Source organism: Seriola lalandi, unplaced genomic scaffold (genome assembly GCF_002814215.2).
Source record: "Seriola lalandi dorsalis isolate HSWRI2012SDOR001 ecotype SW California unplaced genomic scaffold, Sedor1 jcf7180002054688, whole genome shotgun sequence".
Classification (NCBI taxonomy): Eukaryota; Metazoa; Chordata; class Actinopteri; order Carangiformes; family Carangidae; genus Seriola; species Seriola lalandi.
In genome coordinates, this window is record NW_019525241.1 from 1,300,366 (window position 1) to 1,318,611 (window position 18,246).

The window sequence follows — 18,246 nt, forward strand, 5'->3', positions numbered from 1 at the left end:
CCCTCGAGCCGCAGGGAGGGGGTGCTGCCTCATTTTTACCACCGTGAACACCCACTGAGGTTTTAACTCTTTCCTGTCTCGAGCGCACAGCTTCGTACCACCTGTGCTCGTGCTCACTGTGTTTGCGCCTGGTCACTTAGCCAAACATTTCGTCGTGGGTATTTGCTCATACAAGCTTAACACGGCAACAAGAAATACACATTCTGCCATTAGCTAAAGGCTGTTTGAGAGTGTGACACAGCAGGTGAGTGTTTTTTAGACTTGGTGGTCAGGTGCATATGTTTGTATGGACTTACATTTGCGCTAAATTTCCCTGTGTCTGGTGTGTCTGCCGTGGCCGGATACATATTTTAAATGTTTTATAATTGTAGCTCATTTTCTGTAATGAAATCAATTTTAATATCCAATTTCAACCTGTTAGTTCAACTGCAGGGAGTTTATCAGAGAAAATGAGATATGTATTGAAATAAATGATAATAGGTTATAAATTCGTGATGAATTGAATTAATTGGCTTGTTTGCACACCTGGAGCCTAAGTAGTTGGTGCTTTGGATTTAAACGTATTTTCTTTCATTTTTTCACACTGAGAAGCCAAGATTTAAAATCAGAAACCTTGTGGGCAGGTTTGCATGTACAATCATTTCTGTGGGCCCTCCAGTCATAGTTCCGGTCCCTTATTAAGAAATTTGTGTTGTTAGGAGGTTAAAATTTGTACCCCATCTGTCTCTGTTTTACCTTATCATCTTCTTTTCTTCAGTCCTTAATTTCCTTCTGCTTGTTTTACAGCTCTTATCACAAAAACCTGCCTATGATAGATACTGGATCTTGGGAGTAATATTAACTATTTGGATATTAGATGGCTTTTATCATACCCTTGTTGCAATTCTTCATATTTGAAATACCATATTTCTGTATTGGTCTCATTATTCTCTGTATACCAGACACACTGCAGCTCTAACTGCTCATCTTCTTCCTCTATCCTGTGAGTTACTCCAAACAGGGCAAACCACTTATCCAGGACCTTATTGTGTTTACTATGTACTGTTGATCATCTACCAGTAGGATAATTATGGCCTACTAAGTATTTTCATGTATTTCTATTTTCTTTTGTCTCCATTTTAAACTATAAACTTAATATTTTCTGCTTGTCTCTCCTCAGACTTCAGCCTCTCCTCTATCCAGGAAACAAGCACTGCAGCCCTGCAATCAGCAGCATGGACTATTACACACCCCAGCCAAATCGTCGGCACAACCCCGTGGACAGCATCTGCCGCAAACTGCAGACCATCCAGTGGCGCGGTGACCGAGAGCCCAATTCACCTTTCCAGATTCCCAAGCTTTCCTCGAGCAGTTACGACAGCCCCCAGTGTGGCCTCAGGCACAACCTAGAAGCCATCCTGAAGAAAGGGGCCCTCCACAGAGACGAAGGGGAAAGGGGAAAGGAGAGGTTGAAGGAGAAGAAGGGGAGAGGGATTGGGATGCCGAGCTCTGCAGCCTACCAAAGGAGCAGCATGGGTCCCCCTGTCCCTCTGGCCACCCCTTCCACCCCTGCTACGCCAACTAACATTACATACACCATCACTAGCACTCTGGGGGAGAGGAGAGGTGCAGATGGGAGTGATTTAAGACAGGTTAAGACATGGCAGAGGTATTGTTCAACACCCACAGGCCAGTCCAAAGACTCCCCTTACTTTACATTTACAAAAGGACATCAGTCGGTGCAGCCTGAGAGTGCGAGGCCAAGCAAGAGCCCGCCCCTGTCACGTACCTTCGCCCCGAGTCACAGCACCCTCTCCTACAACCTCAACTTCTGCTCAGCGGACACAACAAACTCGATGGAGTGCGAGCTGCCGTATCCAGCTCTGGTTGTGAAAAGACTGTCCATGGGAGATGGAGGTAGGGAGGAGCTGCTGCTGCTGCCCAGCTGGGATGTGCAGGTTGTTGTTACAGCAAACACAAAAATGATAGACTGACAGAATTTAACTCAAGGTCCACTTACTATCTTTTCCTGGGATTTCAGCCACATCTTATGGTATTCTTTACCAGATGGAGTTTTTTTTTCTGTTTGTTGAGCAAACTGCATCTAGATTGTGAGATTCAGTTGAAAACTGTGGAAAACTCTTGTAAGTGGACCTTTTTTGAAACTAAATGGATTATAACTTTGGCACCAGAAAAAAAATAATTGAAATGCTGATTCTTGTACATAAGTTTTAGGTTGTAGACTGGAAGTTGGGTATCCTGGGAGGGCGTCTAATTTTTCAAAGTAACATTTTTATTATGTGTAGTTTTTGTAGATTTTCTAAGGATTTTCAGATCAGGGACTCTAATAGTAACAGTTGAATGCCAATATGAAAGGATGAATATGAAGAGTGCAGCTACTTTGCAGCAAAAGGCTGGGTTACTAACCAGGTAAAGCATATACCAAGGACTTCAGAACTCTGGGACCCTGAAAGCACTAGTTACCCTGGCTTTTCCCTTTATTTATTTATTTATGTATGTATGTATGTATGTATGTATGTATGTATGTATGTATGTTCAGAATTGATTAGGGCCTAAAAGTTGATTTTACCCTGTTGTGGAGTCTTATCAAAATCTAATTTGAATTATTTCGTTTTTGTTCTTACATATTCCACATTCCTAAATTAAAACTGTTAAAACACATGGCAAAATCAGGATGAGGGTGTATTCCAGCACTAAAAAACGAGGGGGATGATTGGGGCTTGGTGGCTCAGAATTTTCCTTTTCTCTATTTCATATCATTGTTTTGACCGTTAGTGAGGCTAAGTTTGCAGTTTTAAGACATTGATTTTAATTTATTTTGTTAAAAAAAAAAAAAAAAAATTAAAATAATATTTGTAGCTCCAAACTGCTTCATGCAACTTTGCAATGGTTGCTGTGCCTGAAGGAAAATGTATCATGTGCTTGCTTTGCTATGTTTGTTCAATACAGTCTGTGTTTTGTGTGTGTGTGTGTGTGTGTGTGTGTGTGTGTGTGTGTGTGTGTGTGTGTGTGTGTGTGTGTGTGTGATATTCACGTTCAGGAAGCTCAGTGGCCTCTGAGAACAGGAAGGATAATATGGCAGAAATCAGCCTCATTTGCGAGGAGAATCTGCTTGATACCATCTTCCATGCCTGTGATACTCAGCGTCGAGGTACGTGCACACACTCACACTCTCTCTCACACACACACACACACACGCACACACACACACACACACTCTTACTTCTTGGGTCACACAGAAACACAGTGTTTGAGCAAGCTGTGTACAGCAGCGTAATGATGAATTATACCTTGTCAATGAGTGTACTATGGCAGTGTGTTTCTGTGTGGACAGTGTATGTAACTCCTTCAGCTTCGACCAGACACAGTATCAGTGTTGTCTAAGTCTTCATCTTGTGCCTACTGGCTTTGGCAGGCGCAAGATCCTTCAAGTTTTTTCATCTGCTGTTCAGGGACTTCTATGATTTCTTGACATATTTAATGCTGTTCTGGAGTGAACCATCTTGTGCAGCAGAGGTACAGGATATTGGGATGTGGATATGGAATCTTTAAAGCAGTAGGAAGTAACGATTCTTTTTGTTATTTGTTTGTTTTATTTTATTTTCTATTTTTATTTGATTTCCGGATTTTTTTTTTCACCTTTTTTTGAAGAAGACTTCTGCTACTGTCTTTTCTGTTGTTTATTCAGGTGATGGGTCCAGGTTTTTGTCTTTGGGGTCAATGGTTTCTCACAGATGTCATTTAAATTGAAAAATAAAAAGGACATAATTGAGTAGGCCCTTAGCTAAAATGGGATTCAGCTATGATTGGTCTGATTTAACTTTCTAGATTTTGTTCCAGCACAGTACTGCTGTGGAAATATAGCACATTTCTGTCTAATTCAACTTTGTGTTATGTTTGTTTGAACAGCTAAGAGTACTGCATGTAAATACTAGATGCACTACTTTGAAATTTTGCTGGATGAGATTGAGTGAGAAATATGTTCAATAATTTTGACATTGAATGTATTTTGTGTCCGGACGAAAGAATAGTCCACAGTTTAGACCACTGTTCAGTCCTCACATAGTTATCAAAACAGTAAAGTCAGCTCAATGTTTTGATAACTATGATTCTTACTGTCACTATGGTTACTACTTTTGCCACCTACATCTATAACCCACATCTGAAGTCACGATGTATCAGAATTGTCTGGGGGTGTTAAAGCTTTCAAATCGGCAGTAGAAATAGACAAGTAGGTTGGGGAGAAATGTGTATGCTACAAAAGTAAATTACATCACACTCATCAATCACAAAATAACTCCTGAAATGTATTGCATCACAGTTCATGTTTTAAGAGGGTAAAATTATCTATATGTCTCTGTGATTGGCCCATCTTCCAGGTAAAGTGTACGTGTCTCACATTGTGGACTACCTGCGGCACACCACGAGTCGCAGCTCGGAAGACAGCGGATTGGAAGAGCTTTGCAACATGCTGGATCCAGAGCACAAAGATGTCTCTATTGACCTGGACACCTACCACGCCGTCATGAAGGAGTGGATTGATGACTGCCGCAACAATGGGTAAAGGCAGACGTGCAAAATCAATTTAGGGCCCTTTTATTTAGAAATGAGAATTGTCTGGGTTTGTAACGTCTGGTTTTTAGTTTTTGAAATGTCTGGTGTTTTGATTTAGTTTTTAGAGGAAAAAATTTTAAAATATTATTTCCTTTTTTTTTTATTATTTAAATAAAATATGACTTTGCAATTAAAGTTAGGTGAACATCCTGGAACATCTGAGGTCAAGCTTTCGTCAATTGAAGTAGCCCTTAGCCAGATGCTGAATCCAGGTTCACCAGTGTTGTTTTGTGGCTATGTGCAGGGACCACTCTGTCAGTTTCATAAATCAAGAAAGAAGGATAAGAAATGCACTTTCTGCTGGCACTAAATGTGTTCTGGTCATTTGTCTTGTGAGAGTACCTACTTTAATTTAGAGGTATGAAAAATGAACTTAGAAAGATTTTGTCAGCTAATATTGTAATCCAGATCTGCACTAAAACTAAATCATTTGCTGAAATTGCTTCACATGTTTGCTGTTTCCTTATACAGATTTGTATTTACTAGAGTTTACAACCTCTTTCATATGGTGCAAAAAGGAGAGGACACTTTGCACCATCTTTACGGGTCCTCTGCTTTCTGTTTAGCCTTTTAGAGAACAGACACTGATATGTTCAGTTTGAGCAATGCACGTAGACAGAGTTGTGTAGGCGGGTTATGCATCAGAGGCGAGATTACTGGTCTGGTGGTATTTTTTCCCCCATAGTTTCAATTAGTATCTTCATTTAAGAGTGTGTCTTTTGTCTCAGAGGCAGTTTTACATCTTTTTTGCACTGCACTCTGTCAGGTCTATATCAAATGGTCTCGTGTGATGAGCCTTGGCTGGAGGATTCTCCTTTACTCTCAGTACAGCATTACACAGATTCTGGGGTTGATGCTAATACTATATTCATTTATCTCTTATGCAAGTCACAAACCTGTGAGACATGATACATCTTGGCCATTATGTTCTGTGGTTTAAAATGTGTGGGCTGTAAGTGCTACAGTAGAGGTCCAGTTTTGGTGATGATGTATCTTGTTACTGAATACACACTTGTTTAACTTTTAAATGAGTAAGGAACGTGCACCAAAGAGAAAGCTCTCTTTGCAGTAGGGCCATGCTGCTCGGTGTGCCAGGCACCAAAAACTAAACAGTTCAACAAGTCAGTGATGCATTACAAACGCATTAGAAGGAGTCCATGAGCAACACCATGGTGCGTGACTGTCGGATTCGGGCAAAAGATTGTGAAAGTAACTGATATTGCACATTTTGATGTTTGATTTCTCTGTTGTATCTAAGGGAAGAGACAACAGATGACATGACTCAAGACTCAGTCAAACTCAGAGACAGCCTGTCTGGTGAGTGTGCAATGTAAACACTCACATGTTTGCTTTTCATTTCCTTGTATTGTACACATGTCTAATTTTTTATGAAACTTGGAGCTTTCATAATGTGTTTTGGATCTTTGTGTGTTTTAGCCAAGAGGTCCATGATGTTCAACATGACCTCGGGAAGCCTGGAGGCTTTTGGAGGGGAGGCATCCAGAGCAGATTTGTAAGTGATGTGTGTGAAATAGTGGTGCTGTCTTTATAAATGGGCCATAACATGCCTGTATTTGTGTGTATTACCACCCACACATGTCCTTGATCTATACAACTAAGTTGCATTATGCCTATATGTGTTGTCCCCTCTCAGTGAAACGTCAGAGCTGGTATATTGTGTTGCTGACCTTCAGATGAGCAACCAAAAGCTCGAGGAGGAGGTGAGGAAGATGAAGCAGGTGGTGGAGGGCATGGAGGACAGCAACCAGAAGCTGGCAGAGGAGAATGAGGATCTACGCAACCAGGCCAGGGTGTAAGAAGCAAATACATACCCACAAGCACTTACTTTACTTACTGTAGCATGCAGCGGTTTGTTGAATTCTGTCTATGTTTGTCCTCTTGCACAGTAACCATCAGCTAGCCCAGAAGGAGAAAATGTTGAAGGAGGAGGTGGAGGAGATGAAGGCTACTCTGAGCTGTACAGAGGAAGGCAGAGCTCGTGCCTCCGCACACAGCAAACACGTGGTCGGTGAAACTCAGGCAGCACATAAAGGACATATAAAAGTGCATTCTGCTCACATGCTAAGAGGTGTCCTTTGTTTTGTTACAGGGGGTTTATTCTTAGTCTATGTTCAGACAAATGCAGCTGAAATTTACTGTGTTGTAGACCACAAGTCGTAGCATCAGCTGTTATTGACCCCAGTTGGATTTAAATAATTCTTGTAATGCAGCTTAATCTTTTCGAAGCTCTGCCACTTTGATTTGAATGACTTCTTATGACTGAAAAATAGAACTGTCTTTTTTGTTTGTTTATTGCATTGTAGCAATTGTTTTAATTCTTGTAAAACAAATTATTGTGTATTTGAAATGAATGTTACATTTATTGACAGTTGAATCCTTTGACTTGCAGTTTGCATGTATTTCAGCCATGTATATTGGCACTTAGGATTTGCAACATGCAAACAGGCTTTATAAAAGTAAATGGTTGTATATGTAACATAACATTCAACTTCTGGCACATTCAGAAACATGGTGGAAGCCTTGAACGACAACCCCATGTCTCAGCCACAGTCTACATCATTTAAGTTTTAAATGAAATTCCTCATATTCACCAAATGCTGTCATAAATTTTACAATGTCTTGTCTTTGTAGTTTGGTAATATCTTAAATGCACGAGTCAAGGGCTGAGAATGTGTTACCATAGTTGCTATTGATTGATTTTCTTCTTTGTAGGAGAGAGAGAACCAGAGTCTCATTGCCAAGATTGCTTCTCTTCAGGAAGAGGTACTTCACTGTGTAAAATGACTTGTCAAAGCAGTTGACAGTGAAATCAGTGACCTGACTTCACAGGGCATCATAAGCACTCACCTATTCATAGATAGCTCACAGAGAGTATATTGTTGCAAGTTTGTTCATGAAAGGATGTGAATGGGTGTCCTCACTCCCCTGTGATGGCTCCTCAGAACTTCAAGGTCACCATGGAGACAGACGAGCTTCAGAGGAGAATAGCAGAGCTGTGTGACATTAACGCTGACCTTCAGGTACCTTTTACTATCTGTGCAAAATTATTTTTGCATTTTGCTTTGGATTACTACACATCTACTCTGCCTCTTCAATCTCCTCTCACACTTTATCCTTCTCTTATTCTGTTTTCCATCCACTCAGGCATTTTGATTGTATATCTGCCTTCTTTCCTCACAAAATGACATTGTAAATCTGTCACAGGCACATTGGAAATACTGTGTTGCCATCTCATATTGCTTCCTTTATGTTATTATGTAACTGCCTTTTCCTTGGCCTCAGGTGCAAATTCACTCTTTTGATACTGTCGTTAGTGAAAAGGAAGCTGTGATACTTGAGGTCAGTGCCTTATGTGGTTTTATTATCCATTTTACTGTAACTGTAAAGCTTTAGCTATTTGTGGCAGTTTTTGATCATTTTCTTATATAAAAATGCTTGAACCTTCTCCTCTTTTCCATTTGTCTGCAAAACTCAAACTGCTCTTGTGTCCTTTGCCTCCTTTTATAGAAGGGCAGACAGATAGATGAGCTGAAGGCAGCGGTGGAGGAATACTCTTCCATCACAGAGGTCAGTGTGCTGAACTTTGCATCAAATCATTATTTCAACTTCTATGCATCAACAGTTCCCTATAGTTTCTCAGTGGTGCTCTTTTACTTCTTCCATATGTCTTCTGGCTTGTTTTTGCTTCATGCCAATGCAGCCATTTTATCTGCCCCTTTCTAAATCATTCTGTCTTCTCCCACCACTTCTTTCAGATTCTTCTCTATTATAAAAGAGTGACACTAAAATCAGATTAGAAATGAACTTCAGGTAGTTATTTATTTTCATATGAATATTTGGGAAAAACATTTACAATATGAAGCTAAATGTGATGTTGTAATTTAATAGGCAAATTATCCATTTTTTGCAAGTCAGTGTTTTTACTACACTGACAGTTCTCTGCTGTATCCAGTGTGTTGGTACAATTATCAGCATGTGTTAGTTTGGTTGTGAAGACCGACTGTGGGAATGAAATCACCTGGTGTCCTTCCACACAGGGCTTGTAGCTCACAGCTTTGTTGTTGAGGAGAAAGGGTATGCTATGTAGCAGGCCTCTAAATATCTCATTTGACAGACTGAGTCATGGTTGGTTCCTCTGTTGTTGATTCCAGCTATTGAGAGCGGACAAGAACAAGCTGGAGAACCAGATGCAGATGATACATCCAGACCTGGCTGGGTAAGTAAACCAAGAATGACCTGGGAGAGGAAGGATTTCAGATATTGACATTGAAGGTTAATGCACTACTAAGAAAGTAGACATTAGCCACCTCTTTTTTACACTATTATTTTTTTTTTTTTAGGAGAAACCACTTTAAGCTACGAACTTTATCTAAAAAAACTTGAATTTTGGTGTTCTAGTCTCTCTAATTTTTACCGCCTTTTCTAATTAATGTCTTTAATGTGTTTGCACCTGACCTCTCCTCCTGTCTCTTACAGGGCTGGTCTGTCCCTTACAGTGGCCTACAGGTTGAACCAGAGCAGCTCAGGATCCCTACAGACAGAACTGGCTCTGGCACAGTCACCACTGGAGGTCAGCACTCACCTACTCTGGCTGTCATTTGCTCAGCTTTCCTTTTCCTCTCTCTCACCCTTGCTCTTATCTCTTACTCATTTGATCCTTCTCCTCTCATTTTGTCTTATATTCTGACATGTAGGCTCATCTTTCTGTACGCAGTCTCTGGCCCTTAGATATCGTATTCCTGATGAATAATTAGTAGCTGTAGCAACTCCTGGACATCTTCCTTGTAGCAGCCAAACTGCTGCACATTTAAACCTGAATGTGTTCTACACAGAAACACCATATTCACACAGAACAACCACTCCAGCAGACAGAGCTAGTAGTGGCTGTGTTACGTAATCTCAGTTTATAGTTCTTTTGATCCCAACTGCTGTTCTGAGAATTTTTATCCTTACAGGCAGGTGAATAATCTCTGAAGTTTTCTTCCACAAGCTGCAGGGCTTCCCACATATTCTGCACACAATATAAAGCACTGTCCGAGCATTACATGCTGTTCACCACATGCTATGTACTTGTCCAGTCTCTCTGCAACAGTTAGACTGATGGTAACTATGCTTTAAGCATCTTTTGCTCATTCATATAAATGCATTGCTATCTCCCACAGGCTCCCCATGGAGTTAACCATTTGTCCACCACTATGAGCTTTGCCTCTCCACTGGATGAGACGCTGGACAGGGAAGTGTTGATGATGCTGCAGGGACCCAGTCCTGAACACATGGCTCTGGAGTTCAAGCGCCTGTTAAACAAACTGGTAACCAAGTGTGATGAAGCATGTGTGCAGCCATGCCTTGAGCTCGGACTAGATTGGTGACTAGTGGATGATTGGCACCTAAAATAGTCTCATGGTTTTCTTATCGAAAGTCTTTCATATGTCACAATTGAGATGTGAATTCATCTTGAAAATATAAATGTCACTTATTCCAATCAACACAAAACCATCTTGGCATCAGTTGTAGCATTTGTTAAAAATCACTTTGTTACAAAAACTAATATTTAAAAAGTTTAGGTTGGATTGTCAGTTGTAGCCGTTTGCATGGCGGTTAAGTGTGCCCAGCTTCTTTCTATAACTTCAGCTACAGCCTGATACATGCGAAATAAGACAACATAACAGTTAGCTTGAACATGTACTTGTTAGCTTCTCTGTGCATCTGGATGATCATCCCCTTACTAATGAAACAGTTATTATTGTGTTGGAGTAACTGTTGAGGCACATTTAGAATAGTATCACATAAGGTTTTTGAATATATTGATACATGTAAAGTTTTGTCTTGCTTTCTCTATGTCTCTCAGAAAAGGGATTTCAGGGACGAAACAGCCTCTATCTTATCTACAGTTAGAGGCTTGTTGGATGACCTCACACAGCCAGAGGGCAACACAGACACCGGTCTTCAGGTCAGATACTCACACACTTTCACACACATATTCTATTCTTTCCTTCAGTGTCAGCCCACTTATGATACTAATTGTAAGAAAAGTTGCAGAACAGTGTACTACAGTCTTAGTTCCTGTGTATGCCTACAGGCTGATTTAAGGCCAAAAAGGGCAGTGTCAGTACTTTTTTTTTTTAAAGATATGAATCTCAAAATGATATAATCTGATCTCTATCTTCCTCTCCCTCCACCTGTTGCACTCTTTCTCTATCTATCACTGTCTATCTGCTCTTTTTCTCCTTCCCACCCACTATCTCTCCTCTCTAGAGATCTCTCACTTATATAACTCTCCAACGGGCCCCATCCAAGCAGAGCTGTTTAGTCAGTGTGTTGTACCATGAACACAACCCACTCCCCTCCTCCCTCACTCTGACTTTCTGTATCTCTCTGTCTCTCTCGCTCTTTCTCTCTTTCCCCCCTCCTCCTGCATTGTTGCCACTCTGCATTCATTAGCCACGTACTGCGATACAGCAGTAAACATACCAAATGAGACAGAAATCATTAGTGGAGCAGAGCTGTACCAGTACAAGTCTGGTTTCTGTTGGTTAGGAAAGATTTTGTCAGTAAGGTGTCAGAACTTTTTCGAGGCGTAAAAAAGACACCCAGCTATTTAGGCTGTGCAACAGCCTGCATCCTTTCACCCAGGCGAGAGGCTGACCCTGTGGCCTTGTCTTCCCACAGACGGTGCAGGCCGAGCTGGACGCAAGGAGGGCAGACTGGGCCCTCAGCCTGGACCACCTGGCCCAGTACACAGACTCCCTGGAGAAGGAGCTGATCAAAATGGCCAGTAACATGAGGAGGTCCCGCACTGAGATCCTCCACCTTTCAGTGAGGTGAGAAGATTTTTGTTTGTCTGAACTGCCTGTGTATCTGTGGCGTAGTGTGTGAAGAGAAGTGGGCACTCAGAAATGTGTGAGCCGCTGAACGCTGAAGTGAGTGATGTTGTTATGAGAACAGAGAAAGATGAAAGTGAAATACCAGAGGAAGATGGAAGAGAATAGAACTGCACTGAATCTTGTGCTGGCTAATTAAAGACAACTTGACTTTAAGGTAGGAAAACATTTCTTTGAGGCGGAGCTGCTCTTTGTAGCAGTGATCTCATTGGTTGAAATAAACCAGAGTAGGCAGTGCTAAAGGATATTCTGGCTAAGTAAGGTAATACTAACACCACTGAAAAGCACATTAGTAACAGAGCCTGAAGCTGATTTAATCCAACAACATAATTATTAACTGATAAAATGCAGTCTAAATATATTGAGCTAACTGGGCTAGCTGATTAGTCCTTACAAGCCTATAGCTGTCTGGTAGGATGCCTGCAGGGCTTCCAGGATCTTAAATGCTACATGGTCCTGAATGAATTTTTAAAACTTAATGGGCAGAGCTAAAGAGGATTATGCAGCCAATGAAATTTCTGCCATGGAGGAGCTCTGCCTGTAAGCAGCTCATATTTATAAAACTTTATCAGTCAACATAAATAACACTACACACACCACTTAATATCAGATCTCTGCAAGTGTCTCTGAGGTGGGTATCCCTGCTCTCCAGTGCTCCGTCTCAGTTGGCTAGTCAGTTGTACTGAGTGGGGGAAAGATGTGTCAATCATCCTGACCTCATTGACCTCAAAGGGCCCACCTCACTAGCTTTGGGTTTGGGCCATTTCTGGACTTCAATCTGTGTGGATGGGTTTTCCTTGTGCTGTGTGTGTGTCTGTTTGTATGTGTGTGTTCATGGAGACGGACATCCCCTTCAGATATATAACAGAGTTGGTGTGGTACATTGTCAGACCAGAGAGGGAGAACTGGTCAGGCTGTCCAGCTGGGATTTACTGGTGCTCAGTTGCCAGGGTGAACTCAGGGACTTTAATATTGTTTGGCAGAAAAAACTGAATCGAAACTGAAGAGGACTCATTGTAGGTATAGATGTGCCTCCTGCTCTGGACTGTCTCTGATAATACAGACTGCTCAGCATAAGACTGGACTGTGAGACAGTGCTAGGATTAGGACTTTGTAGGACACATCTGAGAATCTGTGTGTAGTCTGAGATTAGAGGGTCGGGTAGGGACTGGATCTAAGAAACTGAAGTGAAGGGATCGTCACTGGGCCAGTCGGAGAACTGGCGCTGGTCACCCTGGGCAACAGAATGGGACACTGCATGGGCCTGCGGATTGGGTACAGTATGTCCACTGTGCTGTCTTGCAGGATGCCTGTGCATGTGTTTTTCTTACTCTGTGGACAGTTAAGTCTGCATCGATAATTTGCGTATTTCTTCCACATTTTTCTTGAAAAACAAATAATCCGCCAGCTGCTTTTAATTACCATGATTGTGTATCATTGTACGCAGGGTGCAGGAGCAGGAGAACCAGAAGCGACAGCTGTGTGAGGAGCTGGAGCAGCTAAAGACACCCCAGGACAGCAGAGAGGCCTCATGCCAGACACCTGCACCAGAGGAAGAGGTTAGACAGGAAGGAAGCAGGTTTATATCTATGAACCTATAATAAACGGAAGCAACTGTATACATTGTTTTTTAAATACTGACAAACATGTACACCCTCTGGGAGGTGAATGAGTGTCATTTGGACCGTTCAAATGTTCATTGGATTGAAAAAAGTCCAATAAGGTTTGTAATGCATTCAATTTTAATAATTCAATAATATGTGTTTTTGTATTTATTGACATTCAGTTACCACTGGAGATGGATATTGGATGGTTTGCTTGGAGATCAGTGCCAGAGCTCATACTGTATTCAGACAGATGGAGTATCTGGTAGAAGAGAGGGAGTGTGTGATGCGACCACACACCTACGCACAGCTCCTCGCACAAAATGCACTAGCACATGCTTAGACATTTCCATTACAGCACTGTTGTTTTTACTGGAAAACATAATGAGCTCTGTGCTGAGGTTCCATACACAGTGGCCAGGTTGTCCTTAACAAATAATGCAGCTCTTACTTTAAAATGATTTATTCAATATATCTCTGGTTTAGGGCAAAAACATTGTTGTACTACATTTTTTTTTACATATGTATTTTTGTAACAGCTTTGTTAATAAGTTGTTTCTGTAAGGCCATGGTGGTTGTCACAGCTTTTTTCCATCTCACTTATGCATTTGTTTTTTCAGACCTTTTCTTTCTATGTTCTTTTTTTTTAGCCTGGAGATGGAGACTTGGACTGGGAGGAGGAATTTGCCCTCCAAGACTTCCTGAAGAACGAGCTGGCGGAGAGGAATTGCCGGGTGCAGGACGGGCAAACGGACAGCAGGCTTGAGGGTACGGTGGATAAATTAAAAGCCAGAGGAGAAGAGGACGACGGGGAGGACAGGTGGATGGTGGTGGATACAGCAGGAGAGGGAGAGGTCAGGGACACGTCGACTCCTCTGTCTGCCTTCTCTGGGGAGGCCCAGGCTGGGCAAGCCGCAGTAAGAGAGGGTCAAGGTGAGTGTGGACACCAAGATGCATGTGAATGATCACCCCACACCAACATCTCAACACTTGAACTGCTAAGGGGCTATTATAAACTTTTTGTCTTTCAACAGATTAAATGTTCTGAATCAGAGGGGTATTCCTTAAGCCCTTGATATCCAGCATATGGCAGAATTAGCCCAGACTGGAACTTCAAAGCCAAATAGGGCTAAATATGTTTTAATATTTTTCTAGCCCTGCTGTGACCCCTGTGCTCACCATGTTCCCAGATCTGGATCAAACTCAGTAGGATTATCATTAAAAATAAAAATCCTGGGGGAAGCCTCATGTAACAAGAATGTGAGCTAATACATCCAGCATTTTTTGTTCTTTTTTTACCAGGAGACTATATAAACATTTAAAAACAATAGACAAACATTTCCTACATTTAATGGTTATTGAAACAACACGTATTTGTACATTAACACAACTTATTGTGCTGAAGGCCTCAAACAAGAATTTTAAATGGAATCATTTCTCTAAGTCACTACATACTCTATATTATCTCCTTGAGTAGACATGTGGCTGTTGCGGTAGCTGTCAAAGACAGCTATAATTTTATCCATAATAAGCATTTGTTATTGCTTACATTGATTATAAGTATCTCTGCTAATCCACAGCTATTGTTCAATCAGACTGTCTTCAGTAGGGACAAGAGAAATGCACATTAATGGTACTGATCGCTGTCGGCAGCAATATTCCAGTTATAGGAGTCCTTCTTACTCCCTTAAACTCCTATTGTGCAGTCAAAAAGCACAGTTATTAATGTAAGGCAGAGTAATCATGACTCACACAGTAGTCCAGCTGGTGCATCAGGATGCAGGTTTCACAGCTTCTTACAAAGTCCTTCACAGGCTAAACTCTGTTGGTGAACAACAGTTTACAGACGCCATTATTGTCTTTGAGTGTTGATGTGTGTGTGAGTGAGAGTGGATTATCCCTCTGTAATCCATAGGAGTCACAGGGCACTCAGCCACCCTTGAAGCACAAGTACAGTACACACACTAACTAGCTGTAAGGATACACACACTCTGAGGCCCTTGGAAGTAGACCCCTGCCTTCTATGGTTGTTGTGGCCCTGGGCTTCTAAAGGTTGTGTGAGAGTGAGAGTTAGTGTGTGCGTTTCCACACAATATGTGAAATCCTCTCTTCCTTAAGGTCCTTCTATGGCCAGGTGTAAGACCGGTCCAAGTCCATGAAGTGAGCTCAGTAATCCCCCATTCCTCTGCCTGCATGAGTGGCTAGCAGGCAGAGAGACAGAAAACGAGAGTGCAAATGTGGTCATTAATGCCACCTTAGCCATGCATGGTATTTTAACCCCCCTGCCCCTCCCTCAGCACAATGCCTTGCATAATAGACAGTCTGACCTTTTATGGTAAAAGGTGGGGTTGTTGTTTTTGGTCTATTAACCCCTCTAGATGAGTTGGACAAGGGTCTGGGTTTTTAATGAACAGCTTCTTTTGGTTCGTCTTTTGATCTTTCCCACTTTCATTTTTTTCCATATTTTTTATCATTCATATGATTTTATTATTCTCTTGTTCTTCCTCTTTGTCTGTCACACAGATGCTGCAGTCTGCGCTGAGTCTGAGCCAGAGGTGAACTGTCAACCTTTACAGGTAAATTGAGTTGTGAGGTGATCCTCTCATGGGATGAGGTGTATGTATCGTACGAGATGCTCACCATGTTTGTGTGACCTTTTGTGTATTAACCTTTCACATCTTAATATTTTACTAAATATTGAAAAGTATATAAAGTAGATCAGTGATTAATGACTGACATCTTTAACTTGCATGATAATGGAGCATTCTGTAGTAAACTTTAGAAAAACCTAATCTCCTTCAAGTGCTAGGTGTAGTATTTATAAAAAGTTGAACATCATGATTCTTCTTCCCAGTGGGCTGTTGATGTTGATTGAACTAAAGTTGCATAACTAAGTAACTTAATACCAGGCCAAAATAGATGAGTAGTTTTTTGTTTTTTTTTTCGTTTTGTTTTATATATATATATAGCCAAAATGAATGTAACTTCCAGACTTTTGTGCATCTTTCAATCCCTGAAAAGCACATGCCCAAATTGATTTTAGGGATTTTAGGCATATGTAATAAGCGTAACAGAGCTTTTCCTCCAATTGTGACTTCCTGGTTTGGATTTCCTGGTTTAGAATCAAGATCCCTTTCAATTCACCAAACATTGTAATGATGGACAATCTCAAAGAAGTTGTTGTCTGTCTTCCATTGAAAACCTAGTTGTTCGCATGGATTTTTAAGCTTCTACCGCAGCTTAAGGAAAAAAACTTTTGAAGTTGATATACTGAAAAGTATGTAGAGAAGCCAAGATGATGTTATGTTTGTTGATACCACATACCATTTTGTTGCTAATGATTCATTTCATCTGGGTTGTACAGAGGACAAGTGACTGGCAGTTTACTGTTTTGAATTCTCACACTAACCTGGGAAATGTGGATTACGCTGACTCTCTTCCTTCCTGAACGACTACTGCTGGTCTCTTGTGCCAGACACTGCAACATTAGCTGCTCAGAGGCCAAAAGTAGATAGTTGCAGATGTACGAGGCAGTTGCCAGGGGTGACGGGTGTGTTAACTGTGTCAACAGAAAGCAGATGTGATGCTCAGCTTACTTTCCTTGATTTAGTAAAGTTTAAAAATATATTTCATTTGGCATATAGATTTTTGCTATTTTGAAAATATAACCACACATTTCCTGTGTAGTTGTGGTTATGAGTTACAGTTAGAAGGGGATTAAAATGACACTTTAAATGGCCATGTTTGGCTGTTGTGGCACATTAACCATCCCTCCATCATGTTCTTTATACTTGAAAGTTGATAATTTGCTCTAAACTTGCTGTTGATGAGTAATCACATGATCACAGTTCACATTTAGTCTGCCTTACATTTTTTTCACACATATCACACGTTTTTTCACACTTATATAGTAATGCACTTACAAGCAGCGACTCTTTTGCAAACTCTTCCTGTTAGTGCGGTCAAGGATGCTCTTACATATTAAATTTCAGAGTTTCAAATATCAGATCAGGGGAATGTCCTTGAACGCACCATAAACAAGGAGGGCTAAAACCCGTTTCAGCCACTGTGATGGAGTGTCTCAAGTGTTCAGTCTCTGCAAGTTAATTTTCATAGACCTCTCAAATAATTGGGAAGCACTGACTGCATGGAAGGTAGGAATACTTAAACACTGTCTGCAGTAATGTAAAGTAACTGTGATTTGTTCTTTTTTCTCATAATGTAATATGAATGCTCAATATAAAGAACTGTGCATACACTGTACTGCCATTGCCTTTCTCTCACTCTCCTCCCTCAGCTTCTGCATTCTATCTCTTTTTGCCATTTGCCTACCAAATAGCTCTTCACATATTATTCACAGCCTCTCCTCACAAGCAGCAGACTGCATAGTTGAGCTGAAGCTCTGTGCTTCCTTATATAGATCAAAGAGAGAAGGACTTGCTGTTATTAGTGAAAGACCGGGTTATGCACCTGCATTTGAAGAACAATGTTTTGAATGTATACTGCATCATATGCACATGCACATGCATTGTATATACTAACCTACACTTCACATAGCTGTGATCTTTTCCAAGTCTTTCCTCACTTTCTAATCTTGGATGTTATGCATTCTTCTCACTTCCATCAGTGTTTGATTTCATGCCTGCAAGGTTTACAAGACTAATTTAAACACTTCATCATTTCTGCAGTCAGTAGGAAAGTGATGTTTGCCTTTGAATTCCTATGAAGATGACAGTAATTGAGGATCTTTCCAACAACCAATCACTGATGCTTTGTGCTGTCTGTCAGCTGTTAGAGTTGATTGACTTTTTATGCAATGCCATCTCATCTGACAAAGATTTGTTTCTATTGTCTGACTGGGCTTGCTGTTTGCTACATGGTTTGTGTGTTGCTTGTTTGACCTTTTCATCCTTTCCCCTATTTGAATATTTATCTATATTTTTGTTTCTGTGTATGTGTCTGTGCGTTTTCAGGAAGAGGGAACAGTGGTATTGAGCACCCACTCACAAGCTGTCAGCATTAGACACCCAGAGGGGGATGCTCTCCCTGATCCGTCCCACTCAGAGAACAGTAAGATCTCTCTCTCTCTCTCTCTCTCTCTCTCTCTCTCTCTCTCTCTCTCTCTC

General features: G+C 41.1%; 1 protein-coding gene across 1 annotated transcript in view; it reads left to right on the forward strand.

The window, feature by feature from the left end:
* The first annotated feature begins 111 nt into the window (after positions 1 to 111).
* irag2 (inositol 1,4,5-triphosphate receptor associated 2) overlaps positions 112 to 18,246 on the forward strand; it is a 31,420-nt gene continuing 13,285 nt past the window's right edge. Inside the window, exons 1-21 of the mRNA XM_023422981.2 lie at positions 112 to 244; positions 1,160 to 1,896; positions 3,041 to 3,151; positions 4,380 to 4,560; positions 5,873 to 5,931; positions 6,052 to 6,127; positions 6,269 to 6,427; positions 6,522 to 6,639; positions 7,348 to 7,398; positions 7,578 to 7,655; positions 7,918 to 7,974; positions 8,143 to 8,202; positions 8,787 to 8,851; positions 9,112 to 9,205; positions 9,798 to 9,944; positions 10,484 to 10,585; positions 11,305 to 11,456; positions 12,964 to 13,075; positions 13,771 to 14,053; positions 15,644 to 15,696; positions 18,094 to 18,190. Of these exons, the coding sequence (XP_023278749.1) occupies positions 1,215 to 1,896; positions 3,041 to 3,151; positions 4,380 to 4,560; positions 5,873 to 5,931; positions 6,052 to 6,127; positions 6,269 to 6,427; positions 6,522 to 6,639; positions 7,348 to 7,398; positions 7,578 to 7,655; positions 7,918 to 7,974; positions 8,143 to 8,202; positions 8,787 to 8,851; positions 9,112 to 9,205; positions 9,798 to 9,944; positions 10,484 to 10,585; positions 11,305 to 11,456; positions 12,964 to 13,075; positions 13,771 to 14,053; positions 15,644 to 15,696; positions 18,094 to 18,190 (2,737 nt within the window). The 5' untranslated portion in view covers positions 112 to 244; positions 1,160 to 1,214. The remainder of the gene's footprint in view (positions 245 to 1,159; positions 1,897 to 3,040; positions 3,152 to 4,379; positions 4,561 to 5,872; positions 5,932 to 6,051; positions 6,128 to 6,268; positions 6,428 to 6,521; positions 6,640 to 7,347; positions 7,399 to 7,577; positions 7,656 to 7,917; positions 7,975 to 8,142; positions 8,203 to 8,786; positions 8,852 to 9,111; positions 9,206 to 9,797; positions 9,945 to 10,483; positions 10,586 to 11,304; positions 11,457 to 12,963; positions 13,076 to 13,770; positions 14,054 to 15,643; positions 15,697 to 18,093; positions 18,191 to 18,246) is intronic.